Consider the following 20,423-nt stretch of genomic DNA (forward strand, 5'->3'; position numbering starts at 1 on the left):
TTGGAACAGAATAAAGCTAAATTAAATTGAGCTCACTTTAATTCTCAACATGAGTGTCCACACAGATTTTAATAGTTAATTAATCCACTGTACTTTCGTAAGCGAACCTGCATGGATTTTCATAGGCTGTGTTTATGTAAACAAGCTCTAAACACGCTCTTATTTTATTTCAAGACTGTTCTATTTTCTGTTACACTCCATATGGGCTAAATTAACAGTCACTAGGAGGAGCCAAGTATTAGCAGATTGTTCTTAAGCAAGACTGTATTTTCCATCACTGGATATAAAAGACAATTTTTTATATATTCTCTGAATTACAGTCCTCAATGTAGCACTTTAGGCCTTAAAATCTACTGATGACAAACAAAAGAAGCTAGATATGATTTCTTAGAAAAAAGTCTTTAAATTCCATGTCTAAAAATTATATACTTAAAGACGTTTCTTTGCAAAATAGATTATAGAATAGGAATTGGATTTTCTAGATAACAGATGCACTAAAACCACAATTTGAAACAATTTTTGGACTCTGTCCCAGCATAAATCAATCATATGGATTCTGAAAATGCTAAGACAGATCTTGAAATGGTAATTAATTTGACATCACAATTTTGATGTCAAAGAAGAAACTCTGATTTATGGCTGTAAATGCTCGAACTCAGCAATTAAAAACCATGTTTTTCTAAGTTTCACTGTTTCCAAAGTTCTTGGGTCCCCTCATTAGTTTAAGTTTTTGAAATGTTCTCCTGTTCATGGGGTGAGAAACTCTATCTTTGGCTGCAACTCCTTTCAAATCACAGCTTGCTGGGCAAGGCTCATGTTAGCTGTGATTGCAGTTGGCAGGGCACTAGATTAGCTGTTGACATCAAGCCAACATTTAATTTTGTTTTCTTGAGTCATCTGTTGCCAGTTCCCATGACAACTGCTCTTCCAGCCTTCAGATTTACTAGAGAAAACCATTAAAATGGCCAGGAGTACAGAAAGAGATCCTTTGATGTTGATGGAAGTTTCAACTGTTTCCTTCAATGAAACAGAAAGATCTTTTCAGTTATTACTTCACCGTGTAACTTCTGCTCAGGAAAACACAGATGTTCTTGTATTAGAAAAACAGAGTGAACAGTAGTTTTTAACAAGAAACCTGCTTTAGCATCTTTCTACTACAGAATGAAGGGCTTTGTGTCTAAAAAATCATGTCGTGCAGAGGATGGGGAACAAGTATCTTTCTATTCTTGTGTAGTAGTAACGAAAGATGAAATTTAAGATATGGACTCTTTTGATCCTCACTAGAGTCCCTCTACATTTGCCTTTCTTGTCTCACAAATGTGTCACTTAGGTAAATGATGTCTCTCAGGAAGACATCATTACTGTGCTGAGTCAGCCCAGAGATTGAATCAGACTAAAGGAAAAGGCCAATTCCAATCCTCTGGGAGCATCTGGAATCAAAAATACCTTTGGCTAAAAATACTTGTCAGTATTTTATGGGTTGTAAAATGTGTACAACCCATAAACTCCCTGGTTATGAAAGCATAAGAAGAAATTGAATACCATACTGGATTACAAGCAGTCCTTGCAGTAGAATGTTAACACTCAGGTTATTTCTAAACCCATCTCCTGTTGACTTTCACAGGTCCTCCCAAAGTCTGAATTCCACACTCCCCTTACACACTGTGTTCAAAGCACTGCAAAGCACCAGGCACCCCCAAATCTCTTTTAAAGAAAAGGAAGCACAAATAGAATAGAAAAAGGTGCACAATACAGACAAAATCCCAGGTAGACTCTGTATCTCTTCATTAGGTAAACCTTTCACCTCTAGTGTATAAAAACAAGCAGCTGCACAACTCTTTCATGAGTATTTCCCACTGCCCAGGAGCTTGTTCTAACAAGCATTATTTGCAGGAAGATGTCCAACTCCCCCAGACCTGCACAGAAAGGGCAGCACATGGCAGTGCTTGCAACCTCAGGTGACGATCATGGCTGTGTTCTATGAATGGCCCTCTGCTAAGGCAACACCCTAGAGATTTTTATGCACCCTATTTAGTTTATGTTTCATTATACACATCTGGATGACTTTTCCCAGCTGGTTCTTCAACAGCAATTCAAGATTGCTTTCCCAAATGTGAGGGTACATAGGCCTACCCTCTTGATTAAAATGGAGAGAACAAGGTAATTACTGTAACAAAAACCTACCCTGCCTCTCTTCTCCTCCTCTGCCCAGTAGAAGCAGTTAAAACATTTTAAAGATAATGGGGGTGTATGTGGGAGAAAGTGAAAGATAAGGAGAGAGAATACTCCAGTTCCCCAGCTTGAGTTAACTCTCCCAATCCCACTGGAGAATCATCTTCCACCAGTTGGAAATCCAGAGATCTCAGGGGTTGACTATGTTTGGTACCAGTTTGGTGCAGGGACTGAGGGTCTGTCCCCAGTTTGGGTGTAAAGCCACCCTTGGCACTGATTGTTGGGACTGGTGTGAATCAGTGACAAAGGAAAAGGGGACCTGTCATGGCCGGGACGTGTCACTGCCACCTCCCAGTGCTGCTCTGGAGATGAAACAGCCACATCCACTAAAGCTGCCAGAGTTTATGTAATGCTCTGGGCTGTGAATCCAGGCTCTGTGTGATTGTTTCAGAATGCACTTGCCTCGTGAATGCCATTGATGCAGCCGCCTGCATGCGTTCAAAATGCTGTGTTTCATGTTTTGCTTTTATCTTTAAATATATTTGAGTAGGTTTTCCTCTCTTCTAAAACAGCTCATATAATAGGTAGAACTAAAAATGATCTAATAGCTTCAGTGCCTTAGAGCTACTGCCATGCATGAAATTCAAACTGTGACTATAAAAAGAAGCAAGAACTTTCTCTCCAATTCACATTTTTAGCTGCTTCTCTATTTTTTGAGAAGGACAAAACCTGTTCATGTTTCAGGTCAGAATCAGTTAAATAAAATGCAATCTGAAAGTTATCATCTGGGAACTGGAGGCAAAAGTCTGGGGGTTTTTGCCTGGTTGAGAAGGCAATAAGCTTAGTAAGATTGGTAGTTACTAATTAGGTGGTAGCATGACCCAAATTTTCTTTCACAGCCCTTACTGATTTAGTCAGATGCAATGACATCCATTATAGCTGAGCAAATAGTTCATGATGAGTAATGTATTTGCACCTCCATATTTTTTTATCTGCATATTCCCTTGATTGTGTCACAGTTTTCCTGTCACCATCACCAGCCTGTACGTGCTGGATTATTTCTGCAGTGTTTGAAATGTGTATTGTCTGCACTCAGCAGCCAAACACAAGTGGCACTGCTCAGTCCTAGTCCAATACCTTATGTCAGTTCACTCTGTGACTGAGTGCAACTCTTAATTAAGTTTATTAGCATGTGTGCAAAACATATGCTTGGCTATTCAAACCTTGCTTTTGCACAGATGCTGCCTAATTTTGTTAAATGGGAGAGACCACTATAATTTTTAGGAGAAATTAGCCAAATTAGAATAGATTGAACCATTTGACTGTGTTCCCAGACTAACATGACTATTCGGTACCTTGCTTGTCAGAATTTAAACATCATCTGTTTCCAAATGCTCTGAAACAAGAATTGGTGATTTTATTAAGCATGGGTAGCTGCTCCTGGGTTTCACTTTGAGCTTCACTCCAGCCCAGGCTGAGACTGTGAGTCCTGAGCCATAAGCACACTGAGACTCTCCTGCAGGGTGTACATTGAGACACTCCTGGAGACTGATTTTAGGTTGAATCATAACCCTTATGACTTTGGATGAGCCCACTGAGGAAACTCACTGTGGGGAGCTGCTCTGTCTGCTGGAGCGTGCCTTAATTGTGTCATCAGAGCCTTGGGTCATACTGTGAAGAGGTAGACAATGTCATATCCTCTAAACATGTTCTAACCACTCAGGCATTTAATCAGAGACTGACATATTTATTATGAATAAAAGGAACAGGAGGATACCGTGAATTTCTTTAGAGCCACTTAATTGACAGTGCATTGGGTAATGAATGACCAATTAATAAAATGAAAGCAGAATATAATGGATTTGTACTTTGTTTGTACACAACACGCATCATTAGGGCTCTTCAGCCATCATTAGCTCTGTCTCCTCTGCACTGAGTCATTCTGCTCCCTGGAAGAAGTCTGGGCTGCATTACAGAACTGCCAAACCATTCCACTGATAGAGCTACAGCCTTCTGGATTGTCCTCCTGTGCAAGCTGGTTCCCTGAATTTAGGGATTCTTTGCCATTTCTTTTTTTTCCATTACATGATGAAATTGGTTATGCAGAGAGCTCAGGGCTAATCGCATCAGAATTTTCCAAAAGCAAAGATGTACAAAGAAAAACCCTTACTCCACCAAGCAAAGAGCCTGGGCTCTTGGAGGACTCTGCTTGGGTCATCTGGAAAGGAACTGGGTGGGGAGAAACCAGGAGCAAGTAACAGTGAATAACCTTAATGACTTGTAGTAGCAGACTTTTCAGTCCCAAAAAAATTAAAAAGAAACATTGAAATAATGAAACAAAACTAAAGGAAGAAGAGCAGTCCAGCAGATTCTGGCCCAAAGGGATTTTCTCAAAGTTCAGTTAAAATTTTTGTATTTCTAGTAAAAAATACAGCCCTTGATCTACCAAGAACTAAGCACACACATAAGAATCAACCTTTGATTAAAAAAATAAGCATTATTCATGCAATCTGGTTAAGCAGTCAGTCAATTACAACACACATATCAGTGGTAGCTGTGTGCTTGGTTCTTTGAATGTTTAGTTTCATATCATCTGCTAAATAAAATAGGCATGGCAACAACATATAAAAGTGTTCTTTTACATACAATGAAGAAACTTTGTACAAAATCTACAAATGATTTGCATGCACAAAAATCCCATGAGTGCATATGCAAAACACTTCATTATGTCTGTTAGTTATTGTAATTGCCATTAACTTGTGCAATTACTTGCTCTGCATCACAATTCCAGGTGAATGGTTAAATCAGCTTCAAAATTATGAATAGCTGAAAAATCCCATTTCAAACCCCAAGCCATTTCTCTAAATCTCTTCTTGTATAGTAAACAAAGTGCATATCACAAACTAACAAACTGCAAGCTGCATTATTTTCTGAAATGACTGCAACATTCCCAGGGGAACTGAGGTTGTTGTTTATAGAACAAGAATTCCCCATGCAAAAGCAGTGAAATTGTTCTTCCCATCAGGACTCAGCCACACCATCAGGATGGGTTACCTGGGCCCTGTTAAACCTTGGCTGTTCTGCTTGGGCTGTTCAACACTTTTTTTAATGCTCTAATTTGAGTATTTGAACGCTTTCTGCATAAACCCATTAGCAATAACTTAGTTACAGACATACATAATTGCCTGGTTTCTCTCTTTTTTAGGTGACCAAACTTTGGGTGGGGTTGGGTTTTCTGGAGTCTTTTTCAAGGAGAGGAGGACTGGAATATTACAGCTGTAAATGTAATTTTGGAAATTCTTTTTTGGAAAATGAGGATGGTTCTGTAGCACTTCTTAAGGACCACCAGAGTAGATTTGTCCAAGCACTTCTACAGGACTGTTCCACACTTAAATCCTCTTGGATCTAAAAGCTTTGTTCTCATCTCTTTTCATGACTAAATGCCTTAATATTTGGCTCTGCATTTTCTGGGAGAAGGAGCTCTTATAGTGGTATTGCATCAGCTGAAATTCAGTTCTAAATATAGCTGAAGTTTGAGCAGCCTCTTCTGTATGGATGTGAGGGGCAGAATTGGTGCTCGAGGTTGGCCTCTTGTAAGCTCTCTCCAGGCTATTGTGAGATGTGACTGCAGGCCTGATGGATTTGTAGTGGCATAAGCCATGGAAAAAAGAAAATGTCAGAAATCCAGATACCTTTGGGTTGTGCTTTCCACACAATATGTTGACAGGAAAACACATAAAATACAAAGGTAAACAGGTGATAGCTGCCATCCCCTCCTTACCTCTCCTTTTCTCACTTCCCTCCACCAATTAAGGCTGCAATTGTTTGGGGTTTTTTTTTAGCAACAGTGGCAAAAAATGAAAAATTAAAACCTGATAGCTACTGTCTCTCATCCTGGAGATTATCCTAGAGCCTGACCATAGCTGTAGTGCAGAAAAATCTGGGCACATATTTTTAAAATTCAGATTTGAGCAACAACATCAACAATAGCAAATCCCCAAACCCCACCCCCTTGCCCCCTGCCAGGACCTGGACCACACATAGACTGTAATTACCAGAGTTATTGCTGAGGAGAGAACATCCAGAATGCAATTATGCTATTAGGGCAGGGTAATCAGAATAACTTGCTTATTAGAGAAAACCATATACTTGTCCTAGGTTATTATTTTTATTTCTATAAAATAGCCTCCTTGGGAGATATGACAATTAAACAGTGATTGTGCATGTCAAATCAATTTTCAATGGATATGGATTATATGATAGCACAGGACCTGAAAGGGAATCACAGTTTAGTTTCCAGGCATTTAAATTGTGCAAATAGTTTTACAGTAATGCACTGGTTTAGATGTGCAACTGTGAGTTCCCATTATCCTCAGTCCAACAAACTGATGGTCAGTGGTAGCAAACAGAGATGTGAAATGCTCAGCAAAAATGCATTAAAACTGTTACATTTCAGACAAAACCCTTAAGATATATATATAATTACTATTCAAACATCAGTGTTATTGGAATCTGATTCCTGAGCCACTTGGAATTTGCCGATTTGAATGTGATACTTGTGATCCCAAAGCTGCTGACAATTTATGAAAATGATGCTTTCCACATCTTTGGGATACAATTGCTGTAAATAACTCATCTGTCACAAAAACCATCCTCAATAACCAGGCTCTCACCTCAAGCATACTTAGATGGCAGTGGAATAGATAAAGCCTTCTTCATATCTCAGAAGGCATTTTGGGCAGAAAATGGATGAAATAAAACAGTTTCTTAGAACCACTGCAGACACACTATTTTTCCTTTGAAGTCATAGCTTTGGAAAGCCACCCAAATGACAAGATGAGAGCAGGAGCACTGGGTCAGTCAGGCTGGCTGCAATGGTGAAATGCCTGCAATGGAATCTCTGTGCTTTTTCTGGAGGTTACAAAACATCTGAGCTAGCAATGGTTTTGGTTTGTGCACAGGTGGATGGATGTTCCAAGGGAAATCAGGGAACAAAAAATTTGGGCTTTAGAAGGTATAATTAAAAATTTCACAGCAACAGTCATGAATCTAAAGTTTGGGACATGTCTTGGATGTTTAATGAAGTGGAAGGACTTCATTTTAGTGGTCCCCCTGAAAATGGGATTGCTGATTTCTGGTGTCAAGGGGCTGTAAGATCTTGAGGCTGTAAGGCAGGAAATCAGCACTGCCAAGACATATTTTGCAGGTTTCACTATGTAACAGTGGTTATTCTCAGGAGAACCTTGCAGCACCAGTTTTTTGACCACTTCTTCACAAATTCCTTTACCTGCAAGACCTGAGCATGCCTGAGCTTTGGCTCTCTAGCCCTTGCCCTTGCTCTGAGCTTATCATAGTGTGCCAGTGTTATCAGCTGAGGGACTCTCAGTGCTCTGATGCTGCAAGAGACATGAGCCCTTGGAGCAGTCACCCAACACATTCATGACTCAAAGCCAACACCTGTAGGGCTCCTTGGAAAAGCTTTTCAGAGCTGCTATAACAGAAAAGCAGGATTGATGTGGTAAAACAGCTTCCCAAAAGCTGCCGACCACAGCAAAGTGAAGGGAAAAGGCAACCACTTACTCCAGCTATAGAGACCTTGCCTGCAGCCCTGCTTTCAGCAACTCCAGATGTAATTACACTTCTATTCACCACCACTGCAGGTGCAAGCTGAGCAGCAGCATGAGTATCAATGTGTGTGGGTGTGCAAATGCCTCATTAGGGTGATTTGTTAGCACAGCCAGTGATGCTTTGTGCCCCATGAATGTGTAAATTAGGTGCTCGGCTCACTTGAGTGAAAAACGTTTAACTTTGCCTCCCTGGCCCATCTCTCTCCACAGACACTGGAGAAGGAAGTAGTTTGATTCCTTGTCAAAGTAGCAGCTTCCATCTAAAATCTAAGCCAGCTCTCTTGGGCTCTCCTTGGGTTTCTAGCAATGGAGAGAAGTGAATCTTGAGGAATTAGTCGTGTTCAATCACATCTTAATCACATGCATGATGTGCTCTTATGCAGCATTAGAGTAAGAGGCGTCACGTCTTGTGTTGTCATTTCTGGGACAGAAAACTGGGGCTGTTGGCTGGCTTTAAATCATTTCTGGCATTAACGAGATTCTGACCAGAGGCTTTATTTCATGTTCAGGATCTGCGCTGCATTATTTCCTATTATATCACAATACATTGCAAAGGAACAGCTAAGTTACCAAGACTAATCCTTTAAGTCTTTCTTTCTTTACAATGTCAGACAAAATAAGACTATGCCATATTTCTGTAATCTCTCTTGTATTATGAGAACATTATGATCTATAACAACAAAATCTCCAAACTGCACGATTCCCGTCGGCTCTGATATGCTTAGTCTTGTCCCCTTCTGTCAGAAAAGATATTTCTAAGTCTCTGTGATTTCATTTTAACAGACAGTATCTGATTAAAAATCAGATTATTATTGTAAAGCAGGAAAAAGAAGTTTCCTTGTGTTTAAAAAATGAGTATTTCTGAAAAACCATGATGTAATACCCAAAGTTCTCCTCCTTCTCCAAAAACCTACTTAAAATGAAAGTTAGTTTTCAAGCTACTGCCACTTTTTTCCCTACTTGGATATGTACATTTAGATTAATCTGCTGAAAAGTAGATTTTGTTCCCAGACAACTTTACAGCAGCTACCAAGATCTAAAAAAGATTTCTGCAATGCTCTGCTGGCAAATTGCAGGGGAATTTATTGAGAGAGGGAGGGGAATTTGAATTAAAAACTAATTAAATAAACCCACCAGAATTAGCTTTCCATTTCTATTAATAGAATGAGAAAATATATTTTTAAATATATATGAAGTGTATCCTCCTTCTGAGAGATCTGTCCTTTTGGATAGAGGGAAAGTTTGGGTTTATTTCAGATATATTCAGAAAGTTTATTTCTCTGCTGGTATTTTATGATGTCTAAGCCACTAAAAGTATATTCAGTAATTTAACTCTTTTATAATTATTTCATTAGAGCAGCCAAGCAAATCATGATCTGAAAATTCATAAGCTCATGGCACTGCCAAGTGTTTGGGTTGGAGAGGTTGGGTTTTTTTAACTGTTGGGTTTTTTTAAAAAGTCATTTCAAAATATGTCTAAAATCCTAAAAAAATAGGAATATCAATGAAAATTAAATTCTTGGATGCAAAGCAGAATAGATTTTCTGCAGGTGCAGGACACAAATAGCTGATTATATAAAATATCATCTCCCAGACAAGAGAGATGAGTAATGCCCTAGGTCATAGTGCAGCTTTTTCAGAAAAGGTTGGTAGAACTAGAGACCCTTGACATTGGAATAAAGCCTAGAAGTTGTGTTGTGAGAGCAAGAGTGAGAAAACATAAATGGAAGAAGTTATTGAAAACAGCTTCTCCTGCTTTTTTGCTCCTGGGTTCTTCTTTCACAAACAAGGGTTGGTTAACCCCTTCCTCTCCTGTCACACACAATGACTTTGGAGCTCACTGGCAACTTTCAGCCAAGGATGGAGTTGATGAAAAATGACAACAGTGACCCTGGAAAGTGCTGCCTGCAGTCAGAGCCTGGGTGTGAGGTCAGGTTTGGTTCCACACCAAAGCACCAAAGGAGAGCTGCTGCTGTGAGACCCTCAAGGGAAGAGGGTTCACCCAGTCTGACCCTTCATCAGGCAACAGGGGAGCCAAGCTGAAGACCTCAGTCATAAATGGGATTTTGAGCAGTTTCAGATCACACTGAGGACTGAAAATGCTGGATCTGGAGGGAGGCAGGCCTGGCTGGCTTCTCTGCTGGTACAGCAGTAACACCCATTCTATTTCTGCATTTGGGAGAAAGGCCTCTGGAACAGGAGCTGCTGAGAGGCAGGAGAGCTAGCTACTAGAATGAACTCAGACTGGATGGCAGAAAAGTAAAATAATGTAGAGAAAACAGACTGAGAAGTAAAAAGAGCTGCAACAAGCTCTACCCTGTCACATGAGAACCAGAGAATGTAAGGAAGCTCCAACCCAGTGAGACAGAAGGAATGGCAGCCTTCCAGACCAGCCTGTGCTGCCTTCAGTGATACCTCCTTGGACTAAAAAGAGAGATACAGGATAAATTTCTATTAGTTAGTGTTCCTTCTTAAAATATTTTCATTCATGCACAATATTCTGGATTTTTGAAGGACACTCCTTTCTACTTCTACATGTTAAAATTATCTTTTACTTGGCTTCCTTTCAGTTTATTCTTCTGGTTGAATTGCAGCAGCAAATGTACACCATAACACGAAGAAGTCTCTCTGCTATCCATCCTGACAGCTGTAGTTCACATTCCCTATGTTTGCCTAAAGAAAATCCACATCTGATCATGTCATCTGTTAAGTTCACCACTGCTGCAAGGGTTCAAGGCACCAGCCTGGGGCAGTGGCTGATATTTGCTCCCACTATAAATCAAACAGAATCAAGGGTTTAGTGAGGATACACAATTTTTGTGTCACGCCATTCCATCCTGAATTGGTATCAGGAGTTTACAGTAAAATAGCACATTCTCAGGAAGCTCTGTTTTGTTCCTAAATGCAGGGGATTCCCAGGTGGCAGGAGCTCTCTTATGTTCCTCACTTGCAGGAAGATGTGTTATTAAGTTCTCTGCAGTTAAGTATCTCCTGTGAAATCTCAAGTGATACTCACAGTTTATCTCAGCTCTGATTTTTCCATTCTTTTTCTTGACTTAAACAAGAAACAAGCATTTAAAACTTATGTTGGACAAGTGGAGAATTTGTATGAGTCCAAGACTCCATTTTCTTTTTTCTAGAGCTTTCTCTGCATAGTTGGTAGTCTAATGTGAGTACATATTCTCTCCTTCTAGGCACTGTAACATTGAGCAAAGTCAAATGAGCAACTGTCATGGAAGGAAACATTTAAGCTGAAGTTAAGTTGAAGTGCTGTATCTGAAAATAGGATGGTTTTTCTCCTTGAAACCTCTGCAATCCCAGAAAGCTGCTACACAGTCTACAGAGCTGTTATAATTTTAAAAAAAAAATTACATTTTTTTTTAATATCCTAAATGCAGAGCTTACAAAATTACAGAAGTCCCATCTGCAAAGCACAAACTTCAGAGAAAGCCAATTAAGTCAGTGTTGCATACACCATCACGTTCGCTCTGTTTAAATATTCCACACAGATCCATCTCATTCATGATGGAACAATTACAAATGAACTTGCAGGAGCCAAGAAACTCTCTCAGAGGCTGATTTCCACTCAGGTTCTGTCTGAGCTCCCCAAGACAGCAGGGCTGGCTGGAGATGCTGAGCAAAGCTGCCCAAAGCATCAACCCCTGTGGCTGCTGTTTGAAGGCAGCACAGGAGACTGACCCTGAGGATTTCATGTGGAATTTATCTCTATTCCTCCAGCCACCCTTCCCTTTGCTCCCAGCCTGTCCTGAGCTTCCAGCCCCCACCAATAATGCTGTCCTAGGCTGGACACACCTCAGCCCTGAGCCAGGGCAGAATTTCTTGTGTTCTTTTAAGGATAAAAGCCCAAGTCTTGGTGCAGGCTGTGTGAGAGATGAGATGCAGAGTTCCGAGAGCAGCTGAATGAGAAGTGACAGCCATTCCCAGCAGATCAATATGGACAAGGCACAGGGAAGGCTGCCTGGCCTGAGGGATGGAGCAGCCCTCAGAAAACAGTGAAGGCTTCACTGGTTTGATGTAATGCAGTGATCTATGTCCACTTGCTGGTTATGCAGCAGCTGAACAGTTTGAGGATGGTAAAAAAAAAATAGATTAAGGACATGAACACACAAACTGTCTCTTCATTATATGAACAATTCTGAAGTGCTTTATGCATAAGGACAAGCCTTCCTTCAGCTGAAACCACAGGTCCACATTGCTGACCCAGAATATCAGTGTACTACAGAAAGCAAGAGAAGACCCCTTTGATTCAGATCTTCTCACTGAAATATTTATGCAGGCTAAGGCACGGAGCTATTGACCTGCCTCAAGTTGCTGTATGAGGCTCTCTCTGGGGCATGTGTAAATTGTGTGTATGTTAGGCCATAAATCAACTTGAATTTCAAACAAAAGCAAGGGATTTAATGGGCACAAAGAATCCATTGTATTAGCATCCAAACTGGCTACGTTTTGAAGCAAAATCAAAGTATCATATTTAGTTTTACTTACTCTTGGTATTTACAGACTTGACTGCTTAGAGAAGCAAGGACAATAAATTCTAAATATTGAATTTTAAAATGACAAAGCCATAAATTTAGTTTAAAAAACCAATTTTATAAATAAATAAATTGTGTAGCCCATTCATTACAGCATGACTTGGGCAGTCTTGAAAGAGAATTCCCACATTAAAGATTTTTGGGAAAAATTAACACTGTTACTTAACTAGTCACTAAAACATAGTTACATTTCCAGATAAACATGACTCCCAGAATTGTGTAACTCATTCCATTCTCAAAGTGTGGTGCAAACATTAACTGAATGAATAATCTTAAACCACTTTCATTCATAGCTAAAGTGTGAAGAAGATCTTTAATTATTTAACAGACAGGAGTTTCTCTTATTTGCACAGAGAAGCATCTACTTGTGTGCACAAGTTATTAGGTGTGTAAATTAGGTCTGAGTTCTTTTACTTAAGGTATGCAATCAAACCTGGGGTTTACTTTTATTTTAAAAGAAAGCCTGAATTAGGAGACAAAGATAAACATAAAAAATGACCAGGTATTTCCAATATGATGACCTCATTCTCATAAATCCAGTCTAGGTTTTGATGGTGTATAATCAGTTTTTCCACTTCTTGGATAAAGAGGTTTTAACGGTTTAAGTGTCTTTTCAGCAACATTCAGACTACCTGCCAACTTGGGATTTAGAAGAAAAGACAACTTTAAAACACTTTTTTCCCTGTTAAAGCTCTGTATTTCCTTTACAGAACTCTAAAGTTTGGCTAAATACAAATCTCCAAACACTGGGAACACTCAAACCCTGGAAAAGCCTAAATCCTACCCTCAGCATGAATAGCATACTTATTAACTGACCTCATTTAATTCCTGCAAAAGTAGCATTAAAAACATAACTTAAACACCAAGCTCTCTCAACTCCCAAAATAAACTGAGTATCAGTAAGTAAAATACTCAGGCAACAGCAAAAAGCAGTTTGTGTTAAGTGTGCATCATGTTGAGCAATGTAATCATACCCCAGCACTGACACAAATTATATGTGCAGGACCAAAATTATGCATTTGGAGCAAGAGAATCCACGCCCAGGAAATGCCACCTCTGCAGCTTCCCCAGCACTGTGTGCCCATCCTCCTCTCCAGAGATGGAGAGATCCTTCTCCCCTCCTGGAAAGTGCTGGAGCAGAGCTGCCATGGGGGAGATGAATCAGGTGCCAGGCCAAGGGCTGCTGGGGAAAGAGGAAAAAAGGGACATCTGTGCTGCAGGACCCAGGAAAAAAGGGACATCTGTGCTTCCAGTGGAATTTCTCTGCATCACAGGGACTTGGGGTCCAGTTAGATCCTACCAAGAAGGGATGGGAATTTGATGAGAAACGAAAAGGCTTTCTCAAAAGCACAGACCATTTTTTAAAATAAAATTCCCATTGTAGTACTTGGTGATGACTTTTCAGGTGCTATGTCAGAAATTAACTCTACATTCACACAAATAGCAAATGTACTGGGAAGGTTTATAGGATTCAATTTGAATTTTGATGGAAAGGAAAATGGGATATTAACTAATAGCCTGCATGTTTCTAGTCACTACTGAGTATTCCTGAGTACAGCCCCCATTAGGTGTGGAATAGTAACTTTCTGCAAGGAGCCCTCTGGTTAGGAATAGCAACTTCTGAATGAGAGAACATCACTAAGTTTCATATAAATAAAATATAGGGTCCAGTTATAAACTGGAGCAAAAGCACTGACTAGATCATTTTGTCCATAAATTAATAAAGGAAAGGATGTAGGAGGCCTGGTAAAATTCTATTTCAGAAGAAATATAATGTAGGTGAAACCAACTCTGTTAACAGAACAGACTTGTTGATAGAGAAAGATGAAATAGAAATCAAAATCTTTCTGGTGAAAAAACAAAGCAAAACCCAAACAACTTTTTACAGATGTCCTGGCTCAAGTATTAGGATCAAATTTGAAAATTCATGCAGCAACTAAAGACATCACAGATGAGCCTTTAGGTCCCTGATTTAAGTTGTGGTGATGTAAACGACTGCAGAGGATGGAGCAGCAGCCCAGCTGACAGGCAGGGCACCCCCAGCATCTCTCTGCCATCAATTTCCTTCCATCTGAAGCTCATGTTGGAAGTTAAGCACACACTTAGAAGGTTTTCTGAATTATGGGCCTGGCATGAATAGATTTGCAGCAAGAATGACTCAAGCAGATTCAGAGAGCTGGCACCAATCTGTGTGCACTCCAGCTGAATCCCTGGTTGTCTTTGCCTTCCCTTTGCTCCATTCCAGAACCTGCCTACCACACCTTACAGATGGAAACCTCTGCTTTTGGGTTTCCAAACATCCCCTGCCAGCAGCTTGCAACATCTCTGAGGTTCCCAGTGTCCTGGTTAAGGGCACAGCACAGCTTTCCAGTGCCTCACAGGCTCCCTACCACTGCTCAACACTCAAACTGAGCAAACTTGTTCAAGTTTGATTGAACAACTACAGCAGAAATAGGAGTAAATTAAAATCTTTAGCAGCTAAACCAAAAGTGTTAAGAGAAGACAATGACAGATATGGAGTGGCACAGTCCATCCAGGGAAGGTCACAGCTTCAAAAAAGAAGACAAGAAAGAAAAAGCCATATTAGAGAGTGTTCCTACACCTGCTGTTTATTGCATCCCAACTGTCCCTGCTGTTACTTGGATGGCTGATGTCCTTCCTCACACTGCCTGAGAGGCCCTGCTGGGTTTTAGCTAAGCCTCCAGCCCAAAGAAATATGATGTAAAAGGAACATAACAGCTCAATTCTCATCTCAGTATCTCCTTAGCATCCTAGAAGAACGCTAACAAGAATGCTGCCTGCTACAGAACTTTTGAATGACGAAAACTAGAAACAGTGATGGAGGACCTTTTAAGTCTTATGCAGTTGTTCTCCCCCGGAGTTAATTCAGAGCACAGTGCTGCTCGTGACACATGGTATCAATAGAAATAAAAAAGGAATTAGTGTCTGCTGAATACATAATCATGTATCTCTGGAGCAGCTACTCTGCAGTAGCTTTAACTTGTCAGGCCTTGAAGCACACCACACCAGAGCAGAGGCTGAGGAGCCCCCCTTCACCAGGCAGTAAGAAATTATGATGACAGAGCTGTTAACAACATCTAACACCACTGCCTGCAGCACAACAGCTCCCTCCTCAACACAGATCCTTCACTGGAGGACAAGGAACACATGGTGGACCACTGGCAAGGTCTGCTGGAGAGCTCAGCAATGCCCATCCTGAAGATTTTCTTTAATTGTGTAGTGCCAGGAAGGAAAGGCAGCAGCACAGAGAGCAAAACGTGATGGCATCAATGTGTACTTATACAAATTCAAATGGATAATCCCAAAATTAAGGGGGGGAGGGGGGTGACATTTTCACACATTGTCATGGTTGTCTGTATCTCCTCAAGTAATACAGAGTTTTGACATGGTGTGTTCTTCCCCAGTCTGTGCATCCCTCCCTTTTTTGATACAAATCAAATGAGATTGTCAATCTTCCCTCTGCCCTGTGACTGCTGGAAGGATATAATGAGAGCAATATTTTGGCTTCCTGCAACTGTCTCTCAGTTAGATGGTGATACTGAAATCTGTTCCCTTTAGACTCTCCTTTCTCTCTTGATCCTTATCTGGAAAGGTGGAGGAGGGGAAAGACATATAAGATAAGGAGGTCTTGACATCCCTGGAAGGGTTCAAGGCCAGGGTGGATGGGGCTTGCAGCAACCTGATCTAATCAGGTTAGGAAGGGAACTGGAACCAGATGATCTGGAAGGGCCCTTCCAACCCAAATCATTCTAGGATTCTATGAATGAGATGAAATTCACGTTTTTAACAACAGCCTGGCCTAGAGACAGTCTATAGTTAAGTAAGACATGAGTATTTTGATGTCAGTTTCCCAAATTAAGGACATCCTCCTATTTCAAGGCTTGCTCACTCAGTGTGACAGGGAATTTAAACAGTCTCAAACATGAAGCCCAGTGTTTGTTGTACTACAGTAATTCTCATAAAATACTGCTCAGTGGCCATAAAATAGTTCACTTAAATATAGGCTGAAATGCATTATTTTATCTTAAAGGAGAAAATAAATGACTGATCCAATTAAAGCAAAGAAACACTATTTCCAGTATTCTCTGCATTACTAATAGGACCTCTATGCACCATTTAAATGCTGGAGAAAATCATCTTTTTGTCAGCAGAGCCTGAACTAAAGTCCATCTTTTCTTCTTAGACCATGACTGTGACATCTTTACTGATCACTGTGAGGAGCTGCTCTTTTAATTAAAGTTGCACATGAAGGATCTAAATAAGTGAATTTGTATCTCTGTTTTGGAATAAATAGCTGTTAACTGCCCCCAGTTTAGTTTACTGAACATCTTGTTTATCCGATTTATTACAGGGATATTTGTAAGATTGTAGTGGCATGTGGTAATTTTCTAAGTTTTTTACATGTGATAAAATTCCCTGTAGTCTGTAAAGATTGCAGCTCTTCTAAATCAAGGTTATAAAATAGCTTTTCATTTCTACAGTAAATGCTTTGTGAGGAAAAACACCCCAGATAGGAGGTTTTATCATGAAGCCTTTATTGTTCAAGGCTTGTAATAATTGCAGCTTCTGCTGGCATTAGTCAGGACTGTGAGTGTGCAGGACTTCTCAAAAATCAGCATCTGAGGCTACTTGAACCAGCCAGTTACTGAGCTATCCCATGCTCTGGCTGGATGAAAACAGAGTCCTTGTTAAAAATGAACAAAACACAACAAAAACCTCACAAACAAACAAACTTCAGCTCTGCTCTCACATGGGGAAACTCCCTTTGACATTTCACTCAAGCAAGTTTCCTCAGTAGGCACAGCCAAATGAGTTGGTGCAGAATAATCCCTGACCAATCATACAGCCAAAAAACTGTTCCAAAACAAAACAGAATCTGGCATCACTCAAAAGCCAGGTAAAAGCAGGAATGGTTTTTGTAGGGATCCTACAAAATCTTATTATACCCATTATACCCATCTTATTATACCCATATTTTGGTATCATTTTGGTCTGTCTGTAATTTAAACATGTAACTTAAATGATAATAACATTAATTGAATGTTTAGATTAAGGAAGAATCTTACACATTCACACTTCTCTACATGGTTTGTCTGCAAGCAGGGTTGGGATGTAAACACAAACTTTGGACATATCATTTCCCACTCCTAAGAATGTCTTTTGACTTCGAGTCCATAGATGATTATGTTGGTATAATGATAATGATAAAATTATTTTCTAGGACAGTAAAATAATATAAACTGCAATTAAGTCATCTAGCATTCATAATTCTTAAAATAATATGAATTGTATTCCAGATTTTTAAGTAGCCAAATGTATGAAATTGCTCATAATGATTACTCACGACACTGTAGGGTAAAATTTTATCTAAAATAAACAATTTCGGTTCATTTTATTATCATCTGGAAGCATAGAGATGTTCAATACTATTTGATGAACAAATTTAAAACCTGAAAATCTCATCAAACATGCTAATCCTACCCCTGACTATTCATAGCTACCTGGACAAAAGCCAGATGTATTTAACACCTTTTGTTTCTCTCCACATATTGCATGAATAACAGAATACATACAGGACACCTCTTGCATTTTAGTAGAGCTTCTGCCATGCAGTGGGACACTGGTTTGTCTGATGGAGTCTGTATTAGGGGAAAAAATGCTCCTTGGTATTGACAGTTCCTTCTCCTAACAAAAAGCACAATAATGTTTATATCTTTGTCTGTTTGTCGGACATGTTGTGTACTTTCTTTGTTGTGTATCTCACAAAGGCCAAAAGAATTAATTAGCAGAAAACAATCTAGAGGAATTAAAACTGAGGTTGCACACGCCTTCCTTTCATTAGTCACTTCTGCTTGCAGAAATCAAATGGCAGAAACATACATTCCTCTTTCAGCCAAGATTGCCCCTTTGGGAGTGAGTCGAGCAGTTCATGTTAGAAGAGTCCTTTGTTCCCTTCACTTAGGGTATCAGAACAGTTGGTAATCAGGGATAAATCATCCACTGTTTGCCTTAATTCAATTTGTGTTTCACTCCAGACCAGTGTGCTCACAATTGCTTGATAAGGCAAATAAATAGAAGAACTTAAATTAGATACAAATATTAATATCCTCATTGGCTCGGAAGGGAGCAATATAGCAGGTGTATGAATAGAGCCTGGAATATTTTATTTACTCAGTAATCTGAGAAAGGGGAGCAAAGTTCAACCCGAAATTGCATCCAGGGACTGTTTCCTATAGGCTGATAGTGCCTGACCCAAAACCTAAACTCATCTCTAGGCTTAGGAATCAGTAGTGGGTAGTGATGATCAACAGCCCATTCATTGTCTTTACGCTGTTTTGATTACTTCTTTTCTCATAAAGAAACCTGACAGCTCTTGTGTGACCACCATCTATTCAGGGAAACTGAGAGTAAACTGGCTTTTACCCTTTGCTTCCAGCTTGTTGTTGTGCCTTTCCGTGCAATCACATCACATCAAAGTGATGTAGCTATTTGTTTCTTTTTTTTTCTAAAGGTCTCAACACTGCTTAGATTCTGACGATCTGAAATTACTGAGTCACCACCAACAGACATTTAGAATTATTCCTTAAAGTGAAGATGAAAACACCATTTGCCATTGTTAAAAAAAAAAATCTAATCACAATATTCTATTTATACACTAACGACTGGGCTGTGTCCCCTCAGCACCACCCTCTGTGCCCACACTTCACAAGGAGATTACGCTTCTCCCTGTGAAGTGAAAATTACCTTCTTGTGGGCAGAAAGCGTTTAATTATGACTCTGCTTCCCTTGTCTCCATGGCGATGCCATGCAAACAGCCTGCTTTATTAGCGCTCATTTCCCCCTCCCCACAAAGTCATCCACGAGCTCTGCGGGAGCGGGGGTCGGGCGCTGCCGGCGGCCCCGGGAGCCCCGGCCGGGACGCGCCCCCCGCTCGGCGGGCGGGCAAAGCCGCGGGACGCGCTCGCTCGGATCCCGTGCGCGGCTCAGCCGCTGCAGCATTTCGGCACTTACTGCAGGAAATGTGTTCCCAATTCCTGCCCGCCCGGGGCGGACGGGCTCCCTACAAACTGGCGGATGCTCCCGGCGCGCCCCGAGCGCCACCGGCGGGAGCGGGGCGGTTACCTGGGTGCTCCCCGGGGCCCGCGGGGTCCGTGAGGATGCTGGGGTCACTCTGCGACCTGCCTCGCGGGAGAAAGCAGCCGGTCCCTTCTTCCGATGCAGCCATGAGGTGGAGGGCGGGAAGCTCAGAGGAGGAGGGAGGAGGAGGCGCTCATGGAGCCGGAGGCGGCCGGGGGACAATGGAGACGGGGGTGCGGCGGCGGCGGCGGCGGCGGGGCGTCAGCCGGGCAGGACCAGCCGCGGCAGCATCTTCCCCGGCGCCGTCGGCACGGCTGCGGCGCGGCGCTCCGCCGGCTCCGGGCGCTCAGGGGGCAGCTCCGGGCGCCTCAGGGGGGTGGGCCATGCCGCCTGGCGGGGTGGGGAAGAGCCGGGGCGCGGGCCGCCGGCCCGGCCCCCCGCCGCCGCCGCCCCCTCCCGGGACGCCCCCCCGAGCGCCGCTGCCGGAGTCGCCTCAAGCCGCCGCGCTGCTGAGCGCATCCGTTGGAAAACATTGGGATTCTCCCATGGTGCCCCGCGAGCGCCCGCCTGACGTCACGGGGGTGGGGTGGGCGCCGCACCTGCACTGCACAAAGGCGGGGGCTCCGCAGGTGCGCGGGGGCCGCCCCGCCCCAGCGCCTCACGGCCCGCGGGAGCGACCGCCCGCCCCGCCCCGCCCTGGCTGTGCCGGACCCGCCCGTGTCCCCGGAGCCGCCCCGGGGCTCGTCCCGTCCGTCCGGGAGCTTTGCCCCGCGGGAGGGACCGGCGCGACCCCCGGCACCGGGGCAGCCGCGGGGCTCGGTGTCCGCCGCTCGCCGCGCCCCGGGGCCGGCGGGGGTGGGTGTCGCTCGGGGGTGGGTGTCGCTCGGGGGTGGGTGTCCCTCGGGGGTGGGTGTCCCTCGGGGGTGGGTGTCCCGCGGGGGTTCCCGGCAGGATGAGCGAGAACCGCTCCGTG

At 42.2% G+C, this 20,423-nt stretch overlaps 1 protein-coding gene across 2 annotated transcripts in view; it reads right to left on the reverse strand.

Annotated features, from left to right (window-relative positions):
- The window catches only part of PHACTR3 (phosphatase and actin regulator 3), a 100,180-nt gene extending 80,210 nt beyond the window's left edge, over positions 1–19,970 (reverse strand). Inside the window, exon 1 of one of the 2 annotated variants that reach the window (XM_071447074.1) lies at positions 19,496–19,970. In XM_071447074.1, the coding sequence (XP_071303175.1) occupies positions 19,496–19,598 (103 nt within the window). In that variant the 5' untranslated portion in view covers positions 19,599–19,970. The remainder of the gene's footprint in view (positions 1–19,495) is intronic. The other variant, XM_071447075.1, reaches the window with a different exon arrangement.
- Positions 19,971–20,423: the final 453 nt, after the last annotated feature.

This window comes from Agelaius tricolor, unplaced genomic scaffold, assembly GCF_023055355.1.
Source record: "Agelaius tricolor isolate 1412-34295 unplaced genomic scaffold, bAgeTri1.0.p SCAF_23, whole genome shotgun sequence".
Taxonomy (NCBI): Eukaryota; Metazoa; Chordata; class Aves; order Passeriformes; family Icteridae; genus Agelaius; species Agelaius tricolor.